General features: G+C 46.5%; 1 protein-coding gene across 2 annotated transcripts in view; it reads left to right on the top strand.

Annotated features, from left to right (window-relative positions):
• The window catches only part of LOC138447868 (complement C3-like), a 1,306,650-nt gene that overhangs the window by 1,065,528 nt on the left and 215,682 nt on the right, over positions 1–25,440 (top strand). For both annotated transcript variants that reach the window (XM_069604330.1, XM_069604329.1), the window contains 2 exons: positions 6,672–6,822; positions 7,001–7,164. In XM_069604330.1, the coding sequence (XP_069460431.1) occupies positions 6,672–6,822; positions 7,001–7,164 (315 nt within the window). The remainder of the gene's footprint in view (positions 1–6,671; positions 6,823–7,000; positions 7,165–25,440) is intronic.

The following is a 25,440-nucleotide window of genomic DNA, read 5'->3' as shown; positions in this document are numbered from 1 at the left end:
TTCCCAGGTCCGAACTTCCCAGGCTGTACTGGCTAACACGCCGGCTACTCTCTCTATTCCCCAGTCCTTTCTTGCTCTTTCTCTCCTATGCCTGGATCCTCCCCAGCATAAGCGCAAAGTCCTTCTTTACTGTTGGTAAGATAATCTTTATGCCTCCTTGGGGCCAACTATTCCCAGTACTATAGTATGGCAACCTGTCAATACTCTGCAGGTTTCTTTGGCTCTTCATCATCTGGGTCATATTACTTTGTGGATCAAAGACAAAAGAGACATTACCATAACAAACAGTAGTAGTATGACGGATTTCTGACAGGGGCTTGGTTGCAGGCGAAAAGGGGTTAGGGAGTTCCTTCACGGAACAGGAGTCCTTAACCCAATGAGAGGAATCTCTCCGTGTGAGGTCCCGCTTTCCACCACCCCAAGGGAGACTATTGGGTAGCAGCGTAACCTATCTAGCCTCACCGGGAAGTGCCCTCCCTGGGGAGAAGGGACAAGATCCAGTGAATTGTCACACTATATACAGTCACCTTTAGGTTTTTAGGAATGCATACAATAACTTAAACAATTACAAGAAGGTAAGTGGTGATGCAGTACAATAAAACCATTTCACAAGAAATGTGCCCTAACTTTATAGGTCCAATCTCTATGATGTATGGGGCGTTGTCCCCAAAAGTCACAAAGATTATTCTTAGGAGAGGGGCAGATGTAAGAAGAGAGTTCTTGTGGTGGTGAAAATGCTCCAGAAGATATTCAACAGGTTACAGGTATGTAAAGTATTATTTCTATCTTTCAGATACAAGCTTTTAGATCCAACGATAAAAAAGCCATGGAATGGAGTAAACAACGTTTATTCTAAGATTCTATTCTAAGAAGAACAGTGTGAGGTGAATGCATTGCAATTACTTACCCTCCCTCGGCCTCAGATTTTCCCAAGTGAATAGGTAGGTCGACTGGGGGTCACTGGAGGTAGGTTTTCCCGTCGTAGGATCAAGTAGAAGATTCCCAGGAGCTGCATGTACATGGATTCTTCCAGTCGGTTCCAGGAGCAGAGTGTAAACCTTTGCGAAGAAGAAATGCAGAAGGCACTGATGCAGACCTCTTCAGTACACTTCACCAGACGGGGGAAGGCAAGTTCCAGCAACGACTACCGCACACGGGCGATAGCACGCATCTTTCCAGTAGTGGTTGAAAAAGGTCTTCCAGAGCAGGATCTCTTGATCCTGGGAAGCTGAAACTTGGCAGGAAGGCAACTTTAAAAGGCGAGCACCGAAGTCCCAGCGGCCAATACAGAATAGCGATAATTCTATTGAGGTAGCCCAATGGAGAGTATGTCAGTCCACCGGCTGGTCTAGGGACCCTTTCGAAGGCTCAGAATGACTAGATCCTTGAGAATGCATCGAGACTGGTTGGTCCCACCATTCCAAGGGTTGAAGCACCACACAGGACCTTCGCATATCAGGTTGTCCAGCAGGTCTTCACCAGGCCAAATGCAGGAAGGGATGCCAGGCCTGTTGGGGAGTCGTGCAAAGATCTTCAGTCGGCTGCTCTTCTATAAAGGATGCTTGGCTCCAAAGTTGATCTGCAGAAATGGCTGCAGGAGTCCTCTTATCTGAAATCCTTGCTGGAAGCAAGTCCACGCCCACCAATGGTAAGGAACTGCACCATTCAAACAGCCAGCAGTCATCCAATCAGGGACTACTGTGGGTTTAATTCATGCCACACACCCAGACTCTCTGGCAACACTGATGTGGAGTGGGGCTAGACAGTCCCACCCACTTCACGCGCCACACACACACACACACACACACACACACACACACACACACACACACACACACACACAAGGCATCACTAGCTCGTCAAAGCATCAGCTTTCCCGGGCAAGTACATGACCTTTTATGTGATTTCCTGACCTGAGAAGGCAGGAAGAAGGCCAAACAACAATATGGCCAAAGGACAACAGAAAGATCTTGTGGCACAGCCATGCGTGGCAAAAGTGAGTGTGTACACTTAAAATAATGCAGAAATGGTAGAAATGCATCTGGTGCCATCAGCTTGTCTTCTGGCACATATAAAAGTAACCAGAAATCCCAAGTGTAAAAGAGTAGGGTGATACAAAAGTATTCTCAATGCACTGCGTTACAAAGTTGTGTAAAAAGGTAAAAAGACCAAAGGGGAACCTAATTTCCCAGTACCGATAGTTTGAAGGACTGATCAGTTTTCCCATGAGAAAATCATCAAAAGGCCAGGGGAGTAAAGCTGAGGCCTTCACTTCCCTGTAAAAAGTCAGAATAGGTTCAAAACCAAAATCAAAAGGTTTGGGGTCCATAGAATATGGAGCAAAAGTTGCCTAAAGAGAAATCTTTCCAAGCAATACTGGAGCCCAAGATACATATTAACCCATAAACAAGATCCTAGTGGATTTCAGGATCCCTAAGAAAAGCATCAGTCAGAAGGATTTCTGCAGCGGCTGGAACTCAAAGCACATTTTGTTCTATCCAGGTACTTCATCGTGAGCAATAGTCAGGCTAAAAAGCTCTCACCGGGAACACAAATATCTCCAATGTTACCTCAAAAAAACCTGTTGTGCTTAGAACAAAATAACTCCTTTTTCTTATTGGTGTATTTCATTTGGCCTAAATATATCCATCTAATATGGCAAAAGAGCAGGGCTTATACAAATACTGTGACAAAGAAATGACGCCTACACCGAATACGGTGCCTTTGTGCTCTACTAAAATCCTGATCTCCATAACTCAGGGTTGTCCCCCGCTCCCTTTAGTTGGAGTAATGGTGGTCACGGGGACAGTAGAGGATAGTAAAACACCGGGAACACAAATATCTCCAATGTTACCTCAAAAAAACCTGTTGTGCTTAGAACAAAATAACTCCTTTTTCTTATTGGTCTATTTCATTTGGCCTAAATATATCTATCTAATATGGCAAAAGAGCAGGGCTTATACAAATACTGCGACAAAGAAATGACGCCTACACCGAATACGGTGCCTTTGTGCTCTACTAAAATCCTGATCTCCATAACTCAGGGTTGTCCCCTGCTCCCTTTAGTTGGAGTAATGGTGGTCACGGGGACAATAGAGGATAGTAAAAAAAAATATATATATATATAGAAAAAGCACCCTGCAGTGCCAGTTCAGACCCACGTTAGTGGTACAGAACTGACGCTGCAGGGATACAGGTGAGACGGCGACACACAAAAAGGTAAGTGGGTAAGCGGTTAGGGGGATGCGGAGCACAGTAACGTATGTGATCACTGCGCCGCGCCATTATGGAAGTCGGCTTTTTGAAAGTCGATATTATGGGTAGCGCAGTGATCACATAGATCCAAAAGAGCATTCCATCTGACCATTACTGGATCACCAATGTAGCCTTAAAACATTCTCAGACATTAGTTTCAGCTGTCTTAGAAAGCATTGCTATGGCAAGTTAGAGGCAGATGTGGGTCCTGCGTGTTGTTTGGCTACACTGCCATGTGTCTTGCTGAACATAGAGCTGAGGGAACCTGGCATTTCCTGGGAAGGCCCGTCACAGGGCCAAGTCTGGCCTGGCTATTAGGTCCAAACGTGACCCTTATCAGGAAAATGGCCATGTTAAACAGGATGGCGCTGGGAGGGTGGAGGATGGTGGGGGCAGTTACGAGATTCTTTGTGGGATGGTGGCACAGAGAATGAGGGCTGAAAGAGAAAAAAAGGGAATGGTGGCGCTTGTCGGGGGATCAGTGCAAGTATTTTAAAAATGGTAGTGCAGAAAAGAGGTCCATGGTGAGAGAAAAGGGAGTGCGTGGCACAAATGGGAGTGGGAGAATTTGTGTATTTTGAGGATGGTGGTCGGTTTTCAGGGCAGGAGGAGTAGAAAGCAGCACAGCACTTACTTTACTTCAAAGGCGCCACTCTGTACGGCTCCCCGATGTCATAACAGTGCTCTCCCTCCTTATCCTGCCCCAGCCAATCAATGAGTGGCAGTGGGGCCAGACAGGAAGTCAGGCCGCAGCACCCTTGTATGTGTTAACATCACAACAAAGAAGCATTTTTTTTAAATACAACTTTCTTTTGGACAGTCTTGTGCTGTGGGCAGATGCTGGGGCGCATGGTCGGCCCCTGCTTTCGGTAGGCACTAACCCAAAAAGAGGGCTGGACCAGAGCCACAGTTTTGGCCAGGGCTGGCTCGACCCTCACCTGGCTCGTCCAGCTCTAGCTGAACAGCCATTATAGTGCCAGGCATATTCTATTTTTAGCATTGCCCATGCCTTGTTATGGTCACGTAGTACAGAGGCTTATGCCAGATCACCAAAAGGGGATTCAGCGGGTTGGGGACTTGGGTATTCAGTGCCAGAACACCCAAGGGTGATTTCATCCCCTCCTCTTAACATGTTCATATTCCTGTGTCTAAATGAGTGAGTGGGTTCAAAAAATATACCTGTGCGCTACTTAACCACCTTTGGAAATTATGTTAAAGTTGGACATGCAGCGTTCTCCCTTCCACAATGCTCCCCCAAACCAAGGCCTCGATATTGTACAATAGTGGATATGAATTGGAAAGGAGTGACTCGCGCACTGTCATACTATAAATTAACAATTTCAGCGAAATGATATTCCAATAGCGTATTTCAAGAAAATATTATTAGATTTTCAGTTTATTGCAGGTGATTCAGCCGACCTGTGTTTCAACCACAGCGATCATCCTCAAAGCACTTCTTCTATAGAGTAACTCTATCCGCCGTAAGTGGCTGGCATTGCGCGAAGTATGAAAATAACCTGTTGAAAACCTGTAAAAACTCACATCACCTAAATTTCTTATGACAATAACCTGGTTGAAATAGTAGACTCTGATTCATAAAGTCGCATCAATGTGTGTAACACATCTTTGCTTGAAATGCTCTGCCGATAAATCTAATTGGTATAACAGATATTCTGTGGATGCTTTGTACCGATCCGTATGGGTGTGCAAGCCCCGCCTCAAATGGCGTTTAAATGGTCATGGGATCCAACCCCTTTCTTCTCACAAATCCGGGGTACAATAAGATGACAAAAGAGTACATGTTAAGTATTGCTACTTGCAATAAAAAAACGGTGAGTAAATTTTGATGGCTCTTGATGGTCATTGAAATCAGTCAGATGCTCTACAGATACAGCAAGCACGCAATTGTGGTCCATCTTCTTGAAAAGCCATCACTGGACGTTTCTGTTTTGGCTAACTTTCGGTTCCATCTCTTCCTGGCCTTTTTTCATGAAATTATTAGAAACGTCCTCTCTGCTAGACCCCTTTCAGTCTGGTTTCCGGTCTGGGCAAGGAACCGAGAGTGTCCTGGTATCCGTTGTTGACGATGTGGCCAGGCTGGTTGATGGTGGGGAGTGGGTGCCCTGATATTACTTGATCTGTCGGCGGATTTCAACACTGTCAACCACTCCATACTACTATAATGCCTGGCCTAGGCAGGCCTCTCGGGCCCTGTCCTGGCCTACCTCTTTAATAACCTCCTTTTCTATCCTCCCCTCACTCATTTCTTGTGGTGTCCCTCAGGGTTCTGCTTTGTCCCTTATGCTTTTTAACATCAATGTGAAGCCTCTGGTTGTTCTCATCCGCTCCTGCAGCGTCAGGTGTTACTCTGCCAATGATACCCATATTCTGGTCCGGTTAGATCTTGACCAGGCTGAGGTGTTATCCCGTTACGTGCGTGACTGGTGCCGTGAGGGGCTGGAGGAGCAACAATTGGCTTAAGCTTAACAGGGAGAAGACTGTTGTTCTGGTGGTGGGTAGCCCTTCTGATTCGGTTTCCCATCTGCACTGGGTGATTCCCCTATTCCAGTGACAGATGTGAAGAATCTTGGTGTCTATCTCTCGTCCTCACTATCCATGACTCCCCAGGGGAGTGCAGCTAGTAAGACAGGGCGTTTTCTGCTGAAGGTGCTGAGTAAGGTTTTTCCATTCTTACCTGTTCATCTGTGCACGGCAGTAGTAGCCTTGTTAGTCATGAGTCGCTTAGACTACTGCAATGCTTTGTATTTGGCCCATCCTATCGGCCTGATTCATCGTCTGCAGCTGTTACAGAACCTTGCTGCCCGCGTTGCCACCTCTACCCCCTACGACCCTCATATCAGCCCGGTATTACGATGCCTCCACTGGTCTCCAGTGGCTAAAAGGATCATGTTTAAATCTCTATGTGGTCCATCATATCGAGGAAGACTTCCTTCAGGGTAGGTTCTTAACCTGTATCCCAGGGAGGGCCCTCCACTCGGGTCATGCCTGTTTGATCGCCGTCCCTAAATTTCACCTCTATACGGTCAGGTCTTTTCTGTCACCACTAGTAAATGGTGGAACGACCTCCCGGCTGCCCTTACGCACACTGAAAACCATTTACAGTTTTGTTGCCTTCTTAAAACGTGGTTAATTATGTAATGGTAGGGTCTGATGCCTGTCTGTAATCCTCGCGCCAAGATGCCCTTCGGGTGAACGTGCATGTTACAAGTTTAAATAACATAACATAACAGACATACTGTACAATACTATTCATACTTACTAACGCCCCAAATAATTTCATAACACAAATGCAGTGCTCAGTTTGCACTCCCTCTATCCAGAGGCTTACTATCCAGCAAAGAGGGATCATAGCATGAAGGCTCTAACTGTGTTTTAACATTTTCCTAAAATTTCAGCATTTGGATACAAACATTGCAAAAGCAGCCAAGTTTTTGGAAGACAGAATCAATGGTTTAAAGAAAGTCTACTCCATCACGATTTCATCCTATGCATTGGCTCTTGTGGACAGAAGTAAAGGAGAAAACAAACTGATGGAGCACTCTACAGGTATGCCGTCACTTCATTTCCGGTACAATGCCACTTTTGCCATGCACTGGTTCACACACCTAAGTGCTCAGTTCTGAATGGTCTGATTAGTATATTATGTCAAATATACAATTCGTTCTCATTGTAAAATAAACATAGCAATATTTTAAGATAGCGCTAAGTTGTCTTTGCTCTCTAGGTGGGACACACTGGCATGACCCAACTTCCAAACTCTACACTATTGAAGCCACCTCTTATGCACTACTGACCATGCTGAAAAAGAGAAATTTCGCTGCCGCTGCCCCCATCATCCAGTGGCTAATAGAGCAGCGATACTACGGAGGAGGATACGGCTCTACCCAGGTATGTTCCAGAGATATAATACTCATCCAGCTCAGGTCATAATGACGTGTTAATGATGGCTAATGTTATAACTACTAAGCTTTAAGGTTGGGACTGTGGGAATGTAAGATCAGCCCTCTTTAAACCATTATAAAGCAGTATAATAAGCAGGCATTCAGAGTTAGTTGCCTAAGATTAAGTTAATGAGTTTTATTTAAGCAACAGTTTATGGCCTTCATGTCTACGTAGCATGCACTACTAGGGAAAGTTCAGGGGCCATGATATGAAAAAGAAATGCCATCATGCTAACGCACAAGTGTTGACACTGGAATCAGAAAGCTTCTGTACTTGCACATGCAGTTTCGTGGGCTGGTAGGTAAGACAAACTATGTGTGGAAACCGCACCAAAAAGCAGTGTTAAATTAACGTAATAGCCATATAAGCGAATTGACAAAAGTACACTAGCCACAGCAGTAAATATATCAAAATGCTAACTAAACCATCCAGTGTTCCAGACACACTCGGATCGCTATAAGTCCGGAAATAGCAGGTAGTATCAAGATGGGCACCAATCACATTCTAATGTTTAAGACATGCATCTGTAACCTGCCCTTCTCTCTTCATCCTTTATCCTTAATAACCCAGCCAGAATCCCTGGAAATCTTCCAAGCATTGATTAGAATTCAAGGCCTTCTATACAGAATGCCAGCACAGAAGCTCAACCTTACCCACTGGACCCAAGATTACTCAACTTATCACAAAGGAAACAAGTAGCTAAATGGTGTACACCAAACTGAATCTCCTCACACAAGAGAAATGAAGGCTCGAGAAAATATGGATATAACAGACAGATTGGCCTACAATAGACAGCTTTGGTTCTACGGAGTGGAAGTACCCAAAGAAAAAGAGTCTATTACACTCACTGAATATTAGAATCAGTACAACATGGCAAGGATGATTTAAAGCTGTACAGCCTATAACATGGCACCATCACCATCTCATGAACTCTGTGACTCCATTGCGACACATTTCAGCAAGAACATTTACAAATCCAAGATCACCTGGACAGGCAGGATCCAACTCCACCATTCCCAACAAGGCAAACACAACCTATCCCAACATTGACAGCCTTTCTCTCCCTTCTTCGCCTAACACTTCCACACAATGGTCAATGCAAGCAATCTAGCAGACCCATACCCAGGACCTCCTGCCCAGAAGCATTGTTCAATCCATCATCTTCACTTTGTGATTCAATCTATTCTTCAGTGTACCAAATGCTTCCACTACGGGAATGGGCAAAAGGATCTCCTTTTTTAATCCAGAGTGGTCTGAAAAATTCAACATTTACAATACTAGAGCTGGATCGGACTACCTCCGATTTTGCAACAGGTAAATAGGGGTTCTAAGAAAGCAACGAAAAAAACTGGGTGGGAGGGAGTAGTGACTTTAAGGCCTACAACTACCCACAACAGACCCCAGTAAGGGTAAAACACAGATGGAACTCATTACGAAGAAGGCAATTTCGATTTTATATCAAATCCTATTTAGTTTTACATCATGTCCCCAGGCGTACCTCCAACGGGAGTGCAGTACAGTGATGGACTCGAGGGAGGTCGCTATTCCAGCCAGAGTTAGGCTTATCTGACTGAAGATCCTATGTAGAACATACTATACCCAGGAACTGTTGTTTAGATGTAACAGGGTGATGGACTCTAACTGCTTGTCTTGTCACATTGCTCTGGGAATGTTTTTATCATGCAATATGGATGTGCCCAAAAATCCTAGTCTCACACCAGGTCCCGGCTGATCCAAAATTGGTTATACTGGGGATACGGGGCGAGTTGGCTCACTCACGCTATGAAAAACTATTTATATCCAATACTTTGATGGTGGCAAAGAGCAATATAGCCATGCTATGGTGCTTACTAGAGGTGCCCAGGTTGTATAAGTGGGTTCTAGACATGGAGAACTGCACAGCGGTGGAAGAACAGATATACAGATCCAGAGGCTGCACTTATACATTTGGTAAGATCTGGGACAAAATGGGAGAACGCTGAGTAACCTGAATAAGACTGTAGACTGCTTAGCAAATTCACCCACACGTTTTTGTCATTGATATGATATGATATGATTGTTTATTTATATAGCGCCTACTCACAATGTATATCATTTTACGATGGGGCAACGGGTGAACATCTTATTTCATGATTCTGTCTGTATTAATGTATGCGATGTTGGGCGTTTGCCGAGATGGTGGGTCTTTTCAAACTGCTAGGTGGTGGTTATTGTTCATTATTCATGTTATTATTTTTTTAAAGGTGTTTAACCCCTTAACTACTGAGGGTTTTCCCTCCTAGTGCTGAGCCCTTTTTTGGACATTTCGGTATGTCGGCATTCAATCCCTTGAAACTTTTTTGTTACAAGTGATATCCTGGGCACATTTGCACCCTTTTCTTCCCACATGTAGGTGGTCATAACGGATTTGTGGTTTTCTGTAAGGGGGTGTCAGAAAATAACTAAAAAGTGACAACAGTTTGTGTTTTTTCTGAAAATGCTAATAATATGATGTACAAAGAAGCCTGTGTTTTATTTCTTGTAAGAGCTAGGAACAAAAGGTTTGCAGTCCTGAATTCGCAATTTGCCAACCTTTCAAGAACAGGTTGAGTGGAAACAAAAAGACATATTTTTCATAAGGTTACCATCAGTTTTGTGAGAGGTAGGCGATGTTTGCCTTTTTTTTTTAATAGAACATGCTTGCACGGAATGGAAGAGGAGGGTAGGAAAACTCAATGGGTACACAGAAAGCATACATTTATGAAAAGTAGACAAAATTCCAAGGGGTCATTTGCGCAAGTCAGGCAACAACTATGTACCGAAATTCCCATAGTTTGGAAAAAAATTGGAAAAGTGTCAGAAAAAACATATGTGCTGGTCATGTTTGCACTTGTAAGGTAATGGCTTCTTTAAATATTGAGCAAAGTAATGCGCGGCTACATTCCCCCGACTATTCTAGTTTGGAAATCACAAATCTTTCTAATGTTTCACAAAACAAGCAATACCACGAGCCAAAAACTGAGCCATGGTACAGAGGATTTTTATGCCGACGGCCTAAACAGACATACTTAGCATTTGAAAATAACGAAAACAAATGTGCTGAAGAATGGCAAGCATACATTTTTTGAAAGAGCACAGGCAGACCTTTTGAAGGATAGGTCACTTGCGCAGGTTACAAATGCGTACAATGTCTAAAGCAGCGACTAAATGTAGGTCACATTTGGGAAATAAAATGCTGTGTAACAAACTGCAGCAGGAAATGTATGAAAATGTTATCGCAACAAAGATGGCCCTACCTTCCCACATTCCCACAGGTGTCCCAATAAAAATGATACTTCACAAGTGATGGTGCACTGAGCTGGGCGCAACGGGAAAAGGGTTGGCCATCCCCAACTCCAGCGGCAGTCCCAGGGAGCCCCGGCAGGTTCCACATCCCTCCCCGGAGGGAAAACCTGCAACGCAGCGTAGTTAGAGCTCTTGGACGACCGGGAGTGCTGCCCCCGGCCTTGGGAGCCCATCTCCAATGTGGGTCGACCATTCACAAGTCCAGCTGCGGTCCAAGGAAGCACCTGGCATGGTCCCCATCCCTCACTGGACGGAAAAGCTGAAACGCCGCCCAGCCAGAGGTCCAGGACTTCGAGTGTGTTGCCCCTGTCCTTGGGCACCTGTCTCCCATGTGGGATGACTGTCCTCAAGCCCTGCTGTGGTCCCAGGGAGCCCGACAAGGGCCACATCCTTCCCCGGAGGTAAAAGCTGTGACTCAGCCCAGCCAGAGCTCCAGGACGGTCAGGGCTGCTGCCTCCAGGCCTTCCACGCCTGTTTCCAATGTGGGTCGACCGACCACAAGTCCAGCGGCTGTCCCATGGAATCCTGGCAGGGACCCCATCCCTCACTGTGGGGAAAAGCTGTAACACAGCCCAGCCAGAGGTTCAGGACAGCCGGGGTGCTGCCCCTGGTCTTGGGAGCCTGTCTACCATGTGGGTCAATCGTCCCCAAGTGCAGCTGCATTCCCAGGGAGGCCCGGCAGGGTCACCATCCCTCCCCAGAGGTAAGAGCTGTGCCGTGGCAATGCCAGAGCTCCAGGACACCTGGGGGGTGCTGCCCGGGCCTAGGGCACCTGTCTCCAATGTTGGTTGACCGTCCACAAGTCGAGCTGTGGTCCCAAGGAGCCTCAGCAGAGTCCCCATCCCTCCCTGGGGGGAAAAGCTGTATCACAGCCCAACCACAGCTTTAGGACGCCTGGGTATGATGTGCCTGGCCTTGGGCGCCTGTCTCCGATGTGGGTCGATATTCCCCAAGTCCAGCAGCTGACCCAGGGAGCCCCAGCAGGGTCCCCATCCATCCCTGGAGGGAAAATCTGTAACACAGCCAGGCCAGAACTCCAGGATGATCGGGTGATGTCGCCGGCCTTGGGTGCCTGTCCCCCATGTGGCTCAACCGTCCCCAAGTCCTAACAGCAGTCCCTGCCCAGAGGGAAAAGCTGCAACACGGCTGCCCTGACCTTAGGCGTCTGTCTCCAATGTGGGTCGACTGACCACAAGTCCAGCAGCGGACCAGGGGAGCCCCAGCAGGGCCCCCATTGCTCCCCTGAGGGAAAAGCTGTAACTCATCCCAGCCAGAGCTCTAGGACGGCTGGGGTGATGTAACCGGCCTTGGGCGCCTGTCTCTCATATGGGTCGACCATCCTGAAGTCCAGCTGCGGTGCCAGGGAGCAGGGGCGCAGGAGACACATAAAATCTGTGGGGAAAAGGGGACACCTTGGGGACTTCGCTACAGATGCAAATCAACCCATATTCAAACCAACATAAGCCAAGGCCAGCCGAGTGCCGAAACTTTCGCAGCTCTACAAAAAACAGGTGTTACTGTTGCCTAATTCACTGGTATTTAATTCAGGCACTTGTTCATTATTCGTTTTAATGTACACACACTGTGTGGGAACTACACAACCATATAACTGCACGCACCATATGCATGCCATATGTACGACTCTTCACACATTGTGCGTGCACATTCCAAAATGTCTGCACACACGTGTGCACCATACCACCTGCTTTTCACACACGTGTTCATAAAGCTTATCGCTCTGCACACACTGGTACAACATATCAACGGATTTACACGCCCCCTTTACGCACAACTACATTTCTACACATGCTGTACCATCTGCACTATCTACATCGGGTGCACATACATATTTCACAGCACAAACCATGTATGTATCATACCCACTGCTCTACAAACACCTTGTGCCCAATTTGTTTGTTTGTTTGTTTTATTCATTTTTATATAGCGCACAACAGTCTGAGGACATTGTGGCACTTGTTACACAACAAATCTTAGTTACATAGTCATTAGCAATATATATATACAGGGTACAATATAGTTATATAGTCATTGGTAGCATATGTACAGGTTACAATATAGTTATACATTTGTATTATATTACAATAAGGATGGCAGGGGGGATGTGGCACTGCTAATTGAGGAACGTGGCCTTGAGGTTGTTGCGGAAGACAGAGATGGAATTTTCAGCTCTAAGGGTGGCCGGGAGAGAGTTCCAAAGTTTTGGTGCAATGTAACAGAAGCCTGCACCTCCAGCTGTAGCTCTCTTTATATGTGGTATGTGTAACTGGTTGGTGTACTGAGCTCTGATGGGGCGTGTAGATGTGGTCCTGGATAATGCTTGAGATAGGTATGTTGGGGCGGTTTTGTAGATACATCTGTGTGTGATGGTAAGGATTTTCAGAGTGATACGGTCTTTGACCTGGAGCCAACATGCTTCACGTCTGGCGTGGGATATTTGGTCTCCTCTAGGGATGCTCATTGCGACTCTGATTGCATTGTTTTGTGTAGTTTGCCGTCTTTGAATGTTCTTGGCGGAGGTGCCAGCTAAGAGAGCGTTGCAAAAGTCAGGTTTGGCGCCTATAGTTGCTCTAGCTATGGACAAGCGGTTGGGGGTGAATAGGTAGTGTTTAATGGCATTTATGAGTTTGGTGCTGAATGCAGATGCAGAGGCTATGGCGCTGACTTGTTTGTTCATCGATAGATTAGTGTCAATGTCAACACCTAGAGTCTTGACAGAGGATGATACAGAGATAGCAGTGTTGTCTATGTTGAAGTTAGCATATTGGGGGCTTAGCTTTGTTATTGTGTTTGTTAGGTTGAGGATTTTAGTCTTCTCCCCGTTAAGACACAGGCCATTGATTGCCATCCAAGCTTGGATAGTGGCATAGATGTTGTGAAGGGCCGTGGCGTCTTAGTGATAGAGTCCAGATAGGGGTATAAGTACTTGAGTGTCGTCTGCCGTATATAGTTGGTATATGCTACGCCAATAGAGTCCAGTAAGTCGAAGAGGGGTTTTGTAAAGAGGTTATAGAGAGTGGGGGCCGTACAAGATCCTTGGGGGACACCGCAGTTGATGGTGGTAGGGTCTGCGTTTGCTGTGTCCGAGTAGACCTTCAAGGCTCTACCTTCAAGGAAGGATGTGATCCAGGATGCTGCTTGTTTAGAGAAATGAGCTGCATGAGTGAGGTGAGTGGTAAATGTTTGGTGACCTACCAAGTCAAATGCAGCTGATAGATCGAGTAGGAGGAGCAGTGCAGGTTTGCCTTTGTCCATGATCTGTGAGATTTGATTTTTTAGGTCTAATAAGGCGGATTCTGTCCCGTGCCCAACACGGAATCCGGATTGTCTTTTGCCTAGTATGGAGTTAGCTTCTATGTATGATTGGATCTGGTTGTGAGCTGCTTTGTCCTGGATTTTTAAGAGGATTGGGACTGTCGTTATTGGTCTGTAGTTGTTGGGAAGCGCTGGGTCAAGCGTGGCCTTTTTTAGGCCACTCCTACTCCCTACTTCCTACTCCTTATTGCGAACAGTGCTCACCTTTTCTCGGATCCTATGTGATTGGTACATAGAGATCTCTGAACAATCATCATGCGCATCATACCTACGATTCCCCACGCACAGTGTGCACCACACTAACCAGTCTGTACATACACTATGTGGGCAGCACACCAACAGCTCTGCAAGCAGCGTGCATGCAACATACTCAGCTCTCTGCACACATTATGTGCAACACATCAGCTGCTCTGTAATCAAAGTGTGAACCATGTCTACCCCTTTGTGTGTACCTTATGTGCCTAATAACTAACTACCACTCTGCGCACACAAAGGGCATCATATTGCAAAAAAAGCGCTGCACATAGATAATTTACATGCAATTACTATCACCCAACTGAAGTTGGTGTCATCGATCCTTCTTGGAAGGATGAAAGACAGAGTTGGCCTTGCAGGGATTACAGCATGGGACCTGCAGATCCCACACAGATTTCAGCAGCGGGAGTGCAACCCGCTGAGCTATCTTACTTGCCATGTACCTACATTTATGCAGACACCAAATATATACAATACCTGCCACAATGTACCTGCACCTTACCAACCATCCTATACAGACCTTATGCATCAGAGCTACCTCTCTAGATATGCAGATGTCTTGCGTGCACCAACCATGCCACCTTGCTGCTCACACTGTGTGTTTCATTCCCCACCATAAACAAAATGAGTACCACACACACCCACACACCATGTGTGCACCCTCCCTACTCCTTTGTACACCCCCATTGTGCGGACCATAGATGCCACTTTACACAATATATCAGTGCAGCGTCCCTCAAATGTGAAGGCGCGCGAGCCCAGGCAGAAAAGAATAATGTGCTGTGCACCAGGCAGCCAGCTACAGCCAGTAGGTCAGTGAACAAACCACCCAGGCTGGTCTGGATTTTCGCTTAGAGTCCAGGCCTGGTTTTACTTAACGATGCCCTGCTAATTCATCCTGACACTTGGGAAAATACAACGACTGCTTTCCCTAACCTCGCTTCTGGTTGTATGGGGGATGAATGGCATTATATCCCCCCTGCTTAAAATTGTGGGGGGATTTGTCCCCTATACCCCCCCCACTTCCTACGCCCATGTCAGGGAGACCCAGCAGGGTCCCCATCCCTCCCCGGGGGGAAAAGATGTAGCGCAGAACAGCCAGGGCCCCAGGACGCCTGGAGGTGCTGCCCCCGGCCTTGGGTGCCTGTCTCCAATGTGGGTTAATCGTCCTCAAGTAGAGCCGTGATCCCAGGGAGCACCGGCAGAGTACAATCCCTCCCCGGAAGGAAAAGCTATAACGCAGCCCAGCCAGCACTAATTTGCCCCCAAAGAAGGCAAAACGGCATTATCCATCTTGTTGGGATGTTTGGAGGGTGAGGGTGGGGGGGGCGGATTAGCCTGCATGCCCCCAACCCACCCCCCCTGTCCCCTCAAGATCATAATCCTTGTGGCCTAGTGGTCCATGCTGCTTCGCTGGGGTGGCAAAATGGGTTCAGACCCTCAATGTTGACCCCCCCCAGGGAAGCAGCAAGAATCTGACCCTCCCTGGGGGATTTCTGGGGAGCTGGCCCACAGGGACAGCCCCCTAACACTCCCAAGTGTGCCTTTTTGGCAAATGTTTTTTGTTTGCCTTCCTTGGGGGCAAATGGGTGCAAAACAGCATCCATCTGGCCCAAAGAAGGCAAAACATTGTGCCCCATTTAAAAACAAAATGGTGGGGGGCTGTTTGTCTTGGGGGGCAGTGGGCTCTCCCAAAATCAATTCCTTGGTCGTCCAGTGGTGATTGCTGTTCGAGAATCTGGTCCTTATGGAATCATATAAATTCAGGTCAACACAATAGGGTCTACAGTTCTGACACCCTCCGCATTCAAGTTAAAGCAACCAGGAATGCTAGTTTGAAAGACAGGGCCCCTAGGGAACATGAGTGGAGACAGCGCTCCAGATAAAATTTGGAAGTGGGAGTAGTTGACTCGCTATTTTTTAAAGTTGGGAGTAAAATTATTTTTTTAGGAAGTAAAAACGTAAGTCCAATTTCCAATGACACCATTTTATAAGCAAATAAAAATGTTTTAACTGAAAAAACTGAAATGGTTTTGTAATATTTATTTCTTTGCACCTAGCTATTCATGTAAAAATTAAAAGATATATGTTTGCCTCTTCCAATCAGGCAGTTACAATAGTGGTTTCTTCCTGTGGCTACGTTCAAACATATCCATGGAGCTTTGAGGGTGAAAGCAGGGGCCCAAGATTCTACATGTCTTTTCCCTATTTTGTGTTGGGGGTATTTTTACTCCCTGTTTTTATTTTTTGGGAGTATTTGTCAATTGTTAGGGAGTACAAGTGGCCGATACACCCCTTATCGGTAGGGATGAGTGGAGAGGCAAAAGGGGCTGCTATCGGGAAATTTAACACAAGGTTTAAAGGGGATCTTCCATGGAGGACATAGCAGCATGTCCGGCACAAGTGGGAAACAGGTCCTCTGTGCCCAGTCCGGAGTGAACAAGATTGTTGTTGTCATACTCCAAGGGAATCAGTGCAAAGGGGGAGAATGCGTAAACCAGTTCAAATGACAAGGGTATCGCCTGTGCGGAGACTCCCTGGATCAAAATTTCTTGCATTATTGGTTGTTTTGGTAGCTAACAGGTTGATTTAGTGTCTATCCCACATGGAAAAAGTTCTCTCCACAATCTCCCTGCTGAGCTCCCACTTGTGAGACACTCGCCAGAATCGACTTACATGTCCGCTTGGATGTTCGGACTCACAGTGAGCTGTGAAGCTGTCACCAATAAACCGTTCTGGATCGCCCAAAGCCATATAAGCATGGACTCCCTGCACAGCTTTAGTTACCCCACACCTCCCATCTTGTTGATGTAATGCATGGCAGTGGTATGGCCCCTGATAACCAGGAGAGTCGAAACCCTTGGTTGATACAAGGAAGGGTCAAAATGCCAGACGCATTGCCCTGAGTTCCAGTAAGTTGATATGGAAGGACTTCTGCGGGCCTTCCCACAGATTGATCGTTGAGAGATCCTGCAGATGAGCTCCCCATCCATTCAAAGATGCATCTGTGACAATGGTGTAACGGCCACGGTTGTTGGAATAAGGCTCCCCTGAAGGAGATTGGTTGTGGATGTCCACCAAAGCAGTCCTTGTGAGACTTGTATGGGGCCCAGAACAATGTCCTTCATGTCCATTTAACTGGGACCACTGGCTTCTCAGGCACCACTGTAGAGACCGCTCTTCGCAGTCTTGCTTCCGGGACTGTGAAGATGCAGGACACCATGGGCCAAGCAACCTAAAAACCTTGCTGGGTGTCTCATTTTTGGAAGGAAGAGTGGTACTTTGGTCTGAATGCTTGTCACGCTTTCAGGTTGTGGGAAATCCTTCACTTTCACCATATCTATAACTGTCCTTATAAACTATGAACGTTTTGAGGGGGCCAGAATGGACTTTGTTGGGTTGATGGATAAACCTAATCTGTAAAGACGATTGCATGTTTCCACTAGGTCCTACAAGGCACCCTCTTGCGATCTGGCTCGAGAACATGTGTAACCCCTTCCTGTGAAGATGAGCCAATACCACAGCCATTACCTTTGTGAATACTCTTGGGTCTGAATGTGACCACTACAAACTGGTAATGAGTACTTCCCACCACAAAACGATGAGTTTTCGGTGCTTGTGGTGTAAAGGGACACAAAGGCACGCGTCCTGCATTTCCAGAGATAGCAGCCAATCCTGATGCACCAAGGCCTGTAGAATTTGTCCCAAAGTGATCATCTTGAAACAGCCCTTTCAGGTGCTTGTTGAGGAGTCACAGGTCTAAAATAGTCATGAGGCCCCCATCCTTTTTTGGAATGAGGGAGTAAAGGGAATACCAGCCTTTCCAGACTTCCCATTCTGGCACAAGTTTTGCCGCTCCTTTTAGCAAAAGCTAGAACGTTTTTCTAACAGGAGTGGCTCCAGAGGAAGAGAAGACAAAATGTGGGTATTTGGTGGGGCTTTTTTTATGAAAGGCAGGCAGGAGCCCTGCTGTACCAATTGTAGGCCCTGTTTGTTGCATGTTATACTGAACCATTACTCTTTGAAGAGTCTGATCCTGTTTGTTGCTGTGCCCATGAATCTTCCGATGGAGTCTGTGGTATCAAGCCCAATTTCTACTATGTTTGTGGCAGTATCTTTACAGTTTTGCCCTAGCAGCCTAAATGAATCCTGCATCTCTGGAGAGAGATGAGATGAGATGCAGCCGAACCTGGAATACGGAATGGGAATCTCTTGCTAGGGTGCATGTAGCAGTGACGGTTTTTAACTGCAGTAAAAACTGTCCTTCTCTGAGCATCCACTTCCATCTAGTGGCACTGTTGAGAATTATGCTATGGAGTTTGAATGTACAGTAGTTGCTTGGATCACCAAACTATCTGCTGAGCGATGAAGGGTCAACAATTGCAGATCACCCTGGTCATGTCCTATGCTTCTTGGCAATATTCTTGTATACAATTGATGCAGAGGCTGGCTTTCCCTGCACTGGTTTTATGACCTTAACCTTAATCAGAGCATTACTGAAAGGTAGGACTGGTAGCTTTGGCTGTTTTGGTTAGAGGATATCTGTAATTCTGTGGAAAACAACCTCTTCTGAGGATAAAGTCAAATTAAGCGTGTTAACTGCTCTTGACACGATTGCTCTAAAGGATCCAAAATGTTCACCCAAATTTGTGAATCTGGCGATGTATCCAGACTGCTATTACCGCTGCTCTTGACACGATTGCTCTAAAGGATCCAAAATGTTCAGCCAAATTTGTAAATCTAGCGATGTATCCATACCACTTGTAAAATAAAGCACTAACACTTTGGGCCTCATCGCGAGTTGGGCCTTAGCCCTTAAATGCGGCGGTAACGCTATTCCCGCTGCATTTAATAGCTGGCCCAATCATGAGTTGGGCGGTAAGTGGGAGTTTTACCTCCAGCTTTTTTATGGAGGTAAGAATCTCCACTTACCGCCTGTTATGAGTGCTATTTGCGCGGCACTAATTGCGCCATGAAACCGCCATTGGGTCCGATGGACCCAATGGGGAATGGGAACTTACCCACCTACCACTATTCGTGCCATAGGTGGAAAACAGGGGCACTTTCTTTGAAACTCCAGAGTGTGCCCATGGGCCAGGGCATCCAACACCCAACGGTCGGTGGAGATGGACTCCCATAGGCTGACGAAGTTCGCCAGCCGGCCTCCCACCGGGGTGCTTAGGTAGGGGCCCGACATCACGGCCGGTTCAGTCCTGTTTCACCAAGGCCTTGCCACCCTGGGCTCATTGGCAACGACGACGGTATCCACTGGCCTTGCTGCAGGCTCTGTAAGCTTCCTGCGACGAGGAACGGGCAGCTTGTCGGTACGACGATGAACTGCTGCCGAATCCTTTGGAGGCACCTTGGGATTTTCCTACGGAGGTCCGAAAGGACGGACGTCGTTGATGGAGGGTGCCCAAGGCACGGGCCGTCTCGGTGTCGGCTTTGATGGCCTGCAGACTCTCGTCCACCGCTTTCCCGAACAGGTTGTTTCCGTCGAAGGGCATGTCCAGTACCCTGGTCTGCACGTCCTGACGGAAGTCGGTGGCCCTGAGCCAACGGCGCCGGTGCAGGCAAACACTGTTGCCCATCTGGCAAAAGCCGGTGTCAGCGATGTCCGTGGCCACCGTGATGGCGTGGTCCGTGGCCACCGTGATAGCGTGGGCCGAAGCCACCTCGCCTTCCTGCAGGATTTCAAAGGCCTCTGCCCACTTGTCTGGGAGGAAGTCCAGGAGGAGAGCGATCTTGAACCACAGCTCCCTATCATAGCGGGCCACGATCGCGAGGGCATTGGCCGATTGGATGGTTGTCACTGCCGACGAGATGACTCGACATCCCATAGCATCTAGCTTCTTTCTCTTGCTGTCCCGCGGGGAAGTAGAGGATGACGCCGTCGCCCCTGCCGCCTTCTTCTCGGCTGCCGCAGAGACTATGGAATCCGGGGTCGGTTGCGCTCTGAGGCACATAGGAGCGGAGTCCGGGACCCTGTACTTCTTCTCATACCGGTCTCTTAGCAGGGGCCGTGGACGGGTTCTTCAAAAGGGACAGTCCTTCGTCCCATATGTCTTCCAACAGCGGGACTGAGAGTACCGTCTTCCTCTTGGCTTCCTGCCGTTGGTAAAGAAATCCCTCTTTCTTCTGTTCCTCAGGGCACAGCTGGAAAAGCTCTGAGGCCCTGGCGATCATGGCGTAAAAGGAGCCAATTTCGTCGGGGGGATAAGCCCGGGGGGGGGGGGGGGGGTGACGGGAGATCCATTCTGTCGTCGCCACCGTCATCAGCCCCGTCGTGGCCGTCTCCGTCTTGTCCCTCGGCGGAGGGGATGGGGGTGAAGGCTGGCAGGGAGGGGGAGGATGGACTCGCCTCCGCTTGTTCGGCCGGATCCCCGACAGTCCAGATGCTGCTGGATCGCTTGGTGGGGGTAAGGGCCACCTTGTCCTCATCTCCGTACACAGGGTCTGCAGAGCCATCAAGATTGCTCCCGAGTTGCCCTGTGGCATATGCATCGGTTGTGATGGGAGTGTCGGCTGGGGAGTGCGGTCCTCCATTTCCTCCATGGCCCGTGGCTCCTCATCGGCTCCACCATTGCTCTCTACGTCTGCTTCCTCAGGATCCTTCCCGTAAGTCCTGGCCTCCTCGAACCTCTTGTCCAGAATAGCTTTGACACCAGCCAGCTCATCCTCGGAGGAGGTATCTGAGTCCGTTAGGGCTACTGTGCCCCCCCTCTTTCTCGACCCGGGGTTTCACAGGGGTCTTCTCGATAGGCAGAAAAGATGATTCCCTCTGGGGTGGCAGGGAATCTCTAGGCCCAGAGATCGTCTCCACTGGGGTAGCCTCCACCGGCTTCGCCAGGCCCGGCACAACTCCTCCAATCGAGGCCTTACCCGGGTGAATCAGGGCCTTCACGACCTTGGGCGCCTCTGAGGCCTTCACCTTAGGGAGAGAGTCACCGCCTCGCCCCCCCCTTGGCTTTCTCCGTTGGGATCGACCGGGGCTTCTCCCGAAGCTTACCCGGGTTCTCCGACTTCCGCACCAGAGCGTTGGCTCGTGGATGATGGCGTTGGTGACATCGCGCACTCGCTGGCAGCCAAGAAGTCCGAACCAACGGTGCTCCTGGTGCCCACGGACTCGTTGTGCTTTGTCTTTTGTTGGGCCCCCGTCGCAGGGGCGTCCTCAAAGGTCTTAGAAGACTGCTCAGATTTCCTCTTCTCACCTGCTGCTGGGCTCTTCGCCTCCAGCCAGTCAGTCAGCGAGTCGTTTACAACAGTCGTTCATGGTCCGGATGGAAATGACTTTTCGGCTTGTAGGCAATAGAGGCACCGGGAGTGCTCATCCTCCTTAAAGATTTTCTGCAGTCCACATCCTGGGCAGTTCCTGAACAGTTTGGATCCAGTAGGCGTCGAATCTCCTTTGTCCTGGACCATGTCCAAAACTTGGTAGGCCTCAAAGGTCTTCCGGAATCCTCCAAGAAGTGTAATTCGATGGAAATCTGCCCTTGAGGGGCGTAGAAATTTCCAAAACGGGTCCCCGTTGATCGGAAGTAGAATCGGTAGAGCTTGAGGGTTGGATTAACCGAAAAAATAAGAGTAAACTCTTCAAAAAACGCAATCCGCAGTAAAAGCTCGAGAGCTACAGCACAAGGACTCCCAACACTTGAACGTGCGGTAAAAATCTGAAGATGGCTGCCAGAGGAGGAGCTTAGGTAGAGGGCAGTCATTGGCTGGGGGCGGTATGACCCAGAGAACAGTTATTGGTTATTAGTAGAAAGACAGTTCAGAAACGAAACTGAAACTGATTTTTTTTCTTTACAGAGGATTCCCAGCCTGATGACAGGGAATATTCATGAGCATGTGAATCCATGCCAGACCCCATGTTGGAGAAACTGCCTTGTGCCCCTGTGCGTCACTGCTGCACATTCTGCAGTCCTCCCTCAGGTATTTTTGTTTACTAAAAGAGTGCAGCCGTTTGTTTCGTCGGCTAATACTTAGTGTTCCGAACTCCAGCCAAGATTGGAGTAGAAGAGCGGGAGTCTGATTTGTCCAACTCAGCTTGAGTAACTACATCAATTTTCTTTGCCTGAGCCTGTTGAGTTTATTGCGCCTCTATCGCGTGTGACTACATGTTTAGTGCTTCTGGCAAGGGCTTATTTTGTTCATAACTCCTCAGAGAATGTATAATCTAAGAAGCTCTATATTTAAGAATGATCTAAAGGCCTAATCATAGTTGTACAATGCCATCTGTGAATGTATGTGGCCCACAAAAGAAATAGCTACAAACACTTCTAATGAAAATCATGCACCATGTTTGCCATCATACTCTTCAACTTGAATTACGATTGAATTTTATTTGGCCGGTTTCACTATTGTTTCTCAATTTGCAATTAGCTCTAGTCGGGGGTGCCAGTCGCGCAGTCTTTTGATAGCCGTCAGAAACATGTGTTGGCATAATGTTCAATGCATAAGTAATGATATCCAAGGCATTCTGGAGAAAGGGTGTAACATTAAATAGAGTGTTATTTTAAGAGGTCTCCAATTGATTAATGTTTATTTGAATTCAGGCTCCCGCACATTACCTTTGTTTCTTGAAGACCTTTCTCATATTCTCACTGATCTCAACATACGATTCCCAGATGATTTGACAGTGATTGGTGGTGATTTTAACGCATGTTGTTCCCCAATAGCAAGACAGTCTTCAAAATCCTTAGGTAACAACACCAACGGCGAACTATGGAAGCAACTATTCACTAATTGGATTTTAGACATTGTGAATGACAATACTGGCCAAGACTGTCACCCAGTCGCAACTTGGTCAAATGGCAAGCAGTCGTCTTTAATAGACTATTTACTAGTATCTCCCGAGTTATTCCATCACTGCAAGTGGTTTAAGGTTGTTCCTTGGCTCCAAAGTGATCATAATGCATTACAGACTGCTTTTTCCTTAGAAAAGAAAGAAAGTAATGACATTTATGTGCCCAAATTACAAACCAACTCAAAAAGGGAATCGTATTGTTTGCTTTACGACTAGGGGTGAGAAGTTGAATGCAAAATTGCAGCATTTAGTAATGCAGGGTTCAACTGATGATTTAGAGCTACTAAGTGCCCCTGGCACCTTTGTTGAATTTATATGGGATCTGAATCCACCTCAATTAAAAAAAATATGCTTTTATAAAAGCTCATGCACACACTTTCGATCAGATAACCCATATTCATAAAAGACAGCTAAATAAATATGTAAGAGAATTAAAAGCAAAGAAACTCGACGCAAATACTTATATAATTGAAAAGTCTTAATTAAACAACATCTACAAATATTGGTTGCATGGGTATCGACAACTGAGTAACATCAAAAATGGGCAAGGCATGTTAAATACCCTTTTACAATCCGAAAGGAAACATTTCTGTGCTTTAATTAACAACCAAAATGTATCTCGAAGTTCTCGTCAAACTTGCAGTTTACCTGCTTCTGTGTGGGAGACCTATTTCAAAGAACAAATGCAGAGGATTCTCTGATTCAATCATACGCTGATAATACTGTCAAATGGATCATGCAGATAGAAGACGAGATTTCCAATCTAATTATGTCGGCTTCCAAACCTCGTGCTGCCGGTCCTAATGGCTTGACTAATCAGATGTTTCATTCAGACCCCAACACCGGTCACTAATTCTAACAAAATTGTTTAAGAAAAATTGTGCTGTCTTAAGTAATACCCAGCTCCTGGAAGCAAGCCATAGTCATTCCTATTTACAAAAAGGGCGACAAATTAGACCCAGTAAGCTATCGTCCGATTGCACTAATGGATTGTGACAGCAAGATTTTCTCACGTTTGTTCATACACGACTTACAAAAATGGGTAACCAATCAACAAATATTGTTTAAATTTCGAATAGGATTTAGAAAAGGGCTTTCAACTATTCTAAACGGGCTGCCCTTAAACCTCTTGCAAGCTCAAAGTCAAATAAAGCACTCATTGCCAACCTACATCACCCTTATTGATTTATCAAAGACATTTGACTTAGTAAACAGGTCAAAGTTATGGCAAAAATTAAAATCTTGGAATATACCTGATGGGTTGTTACAAATAATCATTGCCCTGCATGATAACACTTCCATTGAAGTGAGGTTAAATCAACAAGGCAACCTCTCTTCAAATATACCCTCTGACAATGGCGTAAGGCAAGGGTGTTTACTTGCAGCCCTACGCTTCAAATTGGGTCTTGCAACTTGGTTCCCTTCCTGCAAAATTACACCTTTGCATCACCCTCCATAGGAAATTGCAAAATCCATCTACATGCCTGAGCTGATGACATAGCCGTAATTGACAATACCCCTATAGGGCTAAAACATTTACTCTCAGCATTAGAGGTACATGCTAAAACCAACGATTTAATAATCAATCCTGCAAAATCGAACATAATTATGTTTAGCAAATCAACCAATCGGTCCCGCAAACAACAATGGTGTATAGCCCGACAACCAATTCCGATTGTTAAAAAAGTAAGATACTTGGGCCTCAATCTCAGAACCACCCAGACGCTCCAAGACTTACCATCAGAATTAGAAAGCAAAACACATCAAGATATGTGCCAGCTAAAAAAACTTCCATGCTCGTATTGTTGTTTTTCCTTGATGCCCTTAATAAAATTATATAAAAGTCAAAATCATTCCAGCCCTCCTATATGGATGGAATGTACCCCTTGCTCTCGCAACATCAAATGGGATCGTTTAGAGGGTCGATTATGAAAAAAAACCTTATCTTTACCTCAGTCTCTACCGATCGCTAGATATGAACTTGGCTTACATTCTCTCCAATCTCATTTTTTCTGGAAGGTCTTGGCTGTCTACAGATTGATTCTCTTGCCACCTGATAAATCCTTGTATGTAGACATTCACGACGATACAAACACGTGAAAGAACAGATATCTTTCAAACATACATGATGACGCTGAAAAGATTCTTGAACAATGTAAATGTACATCCCAGACTCTTATAGAAAACCCAGATAAGGTTAAATGTGCATTAATGTGCTCTGACAGGATTAAAACAAGAGCTGAGATCAATAATTTGAAAAACACTAAAAATGTTACTTTGTGAAAAATCAAGTTCATATGTTCTACCTTACTTCAGAAGATTCCCAAACCTCATATGGCATAATGAGTTATTACGTTTTCGGCTGAACTTGATAAAAACGAATGAGACTGACCGAATTTCTAACCAACTAGACCGTCCTGCAGGTGAACGCAACCTGCGTGGAGAAGGGTTTCTTCAAGACATGCGGCATGTATTGATTTCATGTTCATTAACTTTGACCTTTA

The sequence above is a fragment of the Ambystoma mexicanum genome, chromosome 3q (assembly GCF_040938575.1).
Source record: "Ambystoma mexicanum isolate Mex_15411 chromosome 3q, UKY_AmexF1_1, whole genome shotgun sequence".
In the NCBI taxonomy this organism is placed as follows: domain Eukaryota; kingdom Metazoa; phylum Chordata; class Amphibia; order Caudata; family Ambystomatidae; genus Ambystoma; species Ambystoma mexicanum.
Note: the sequence above shows the minus strand (reverse complement) of the source record. Positions and strands in the feature narration are given on the sequence as shown.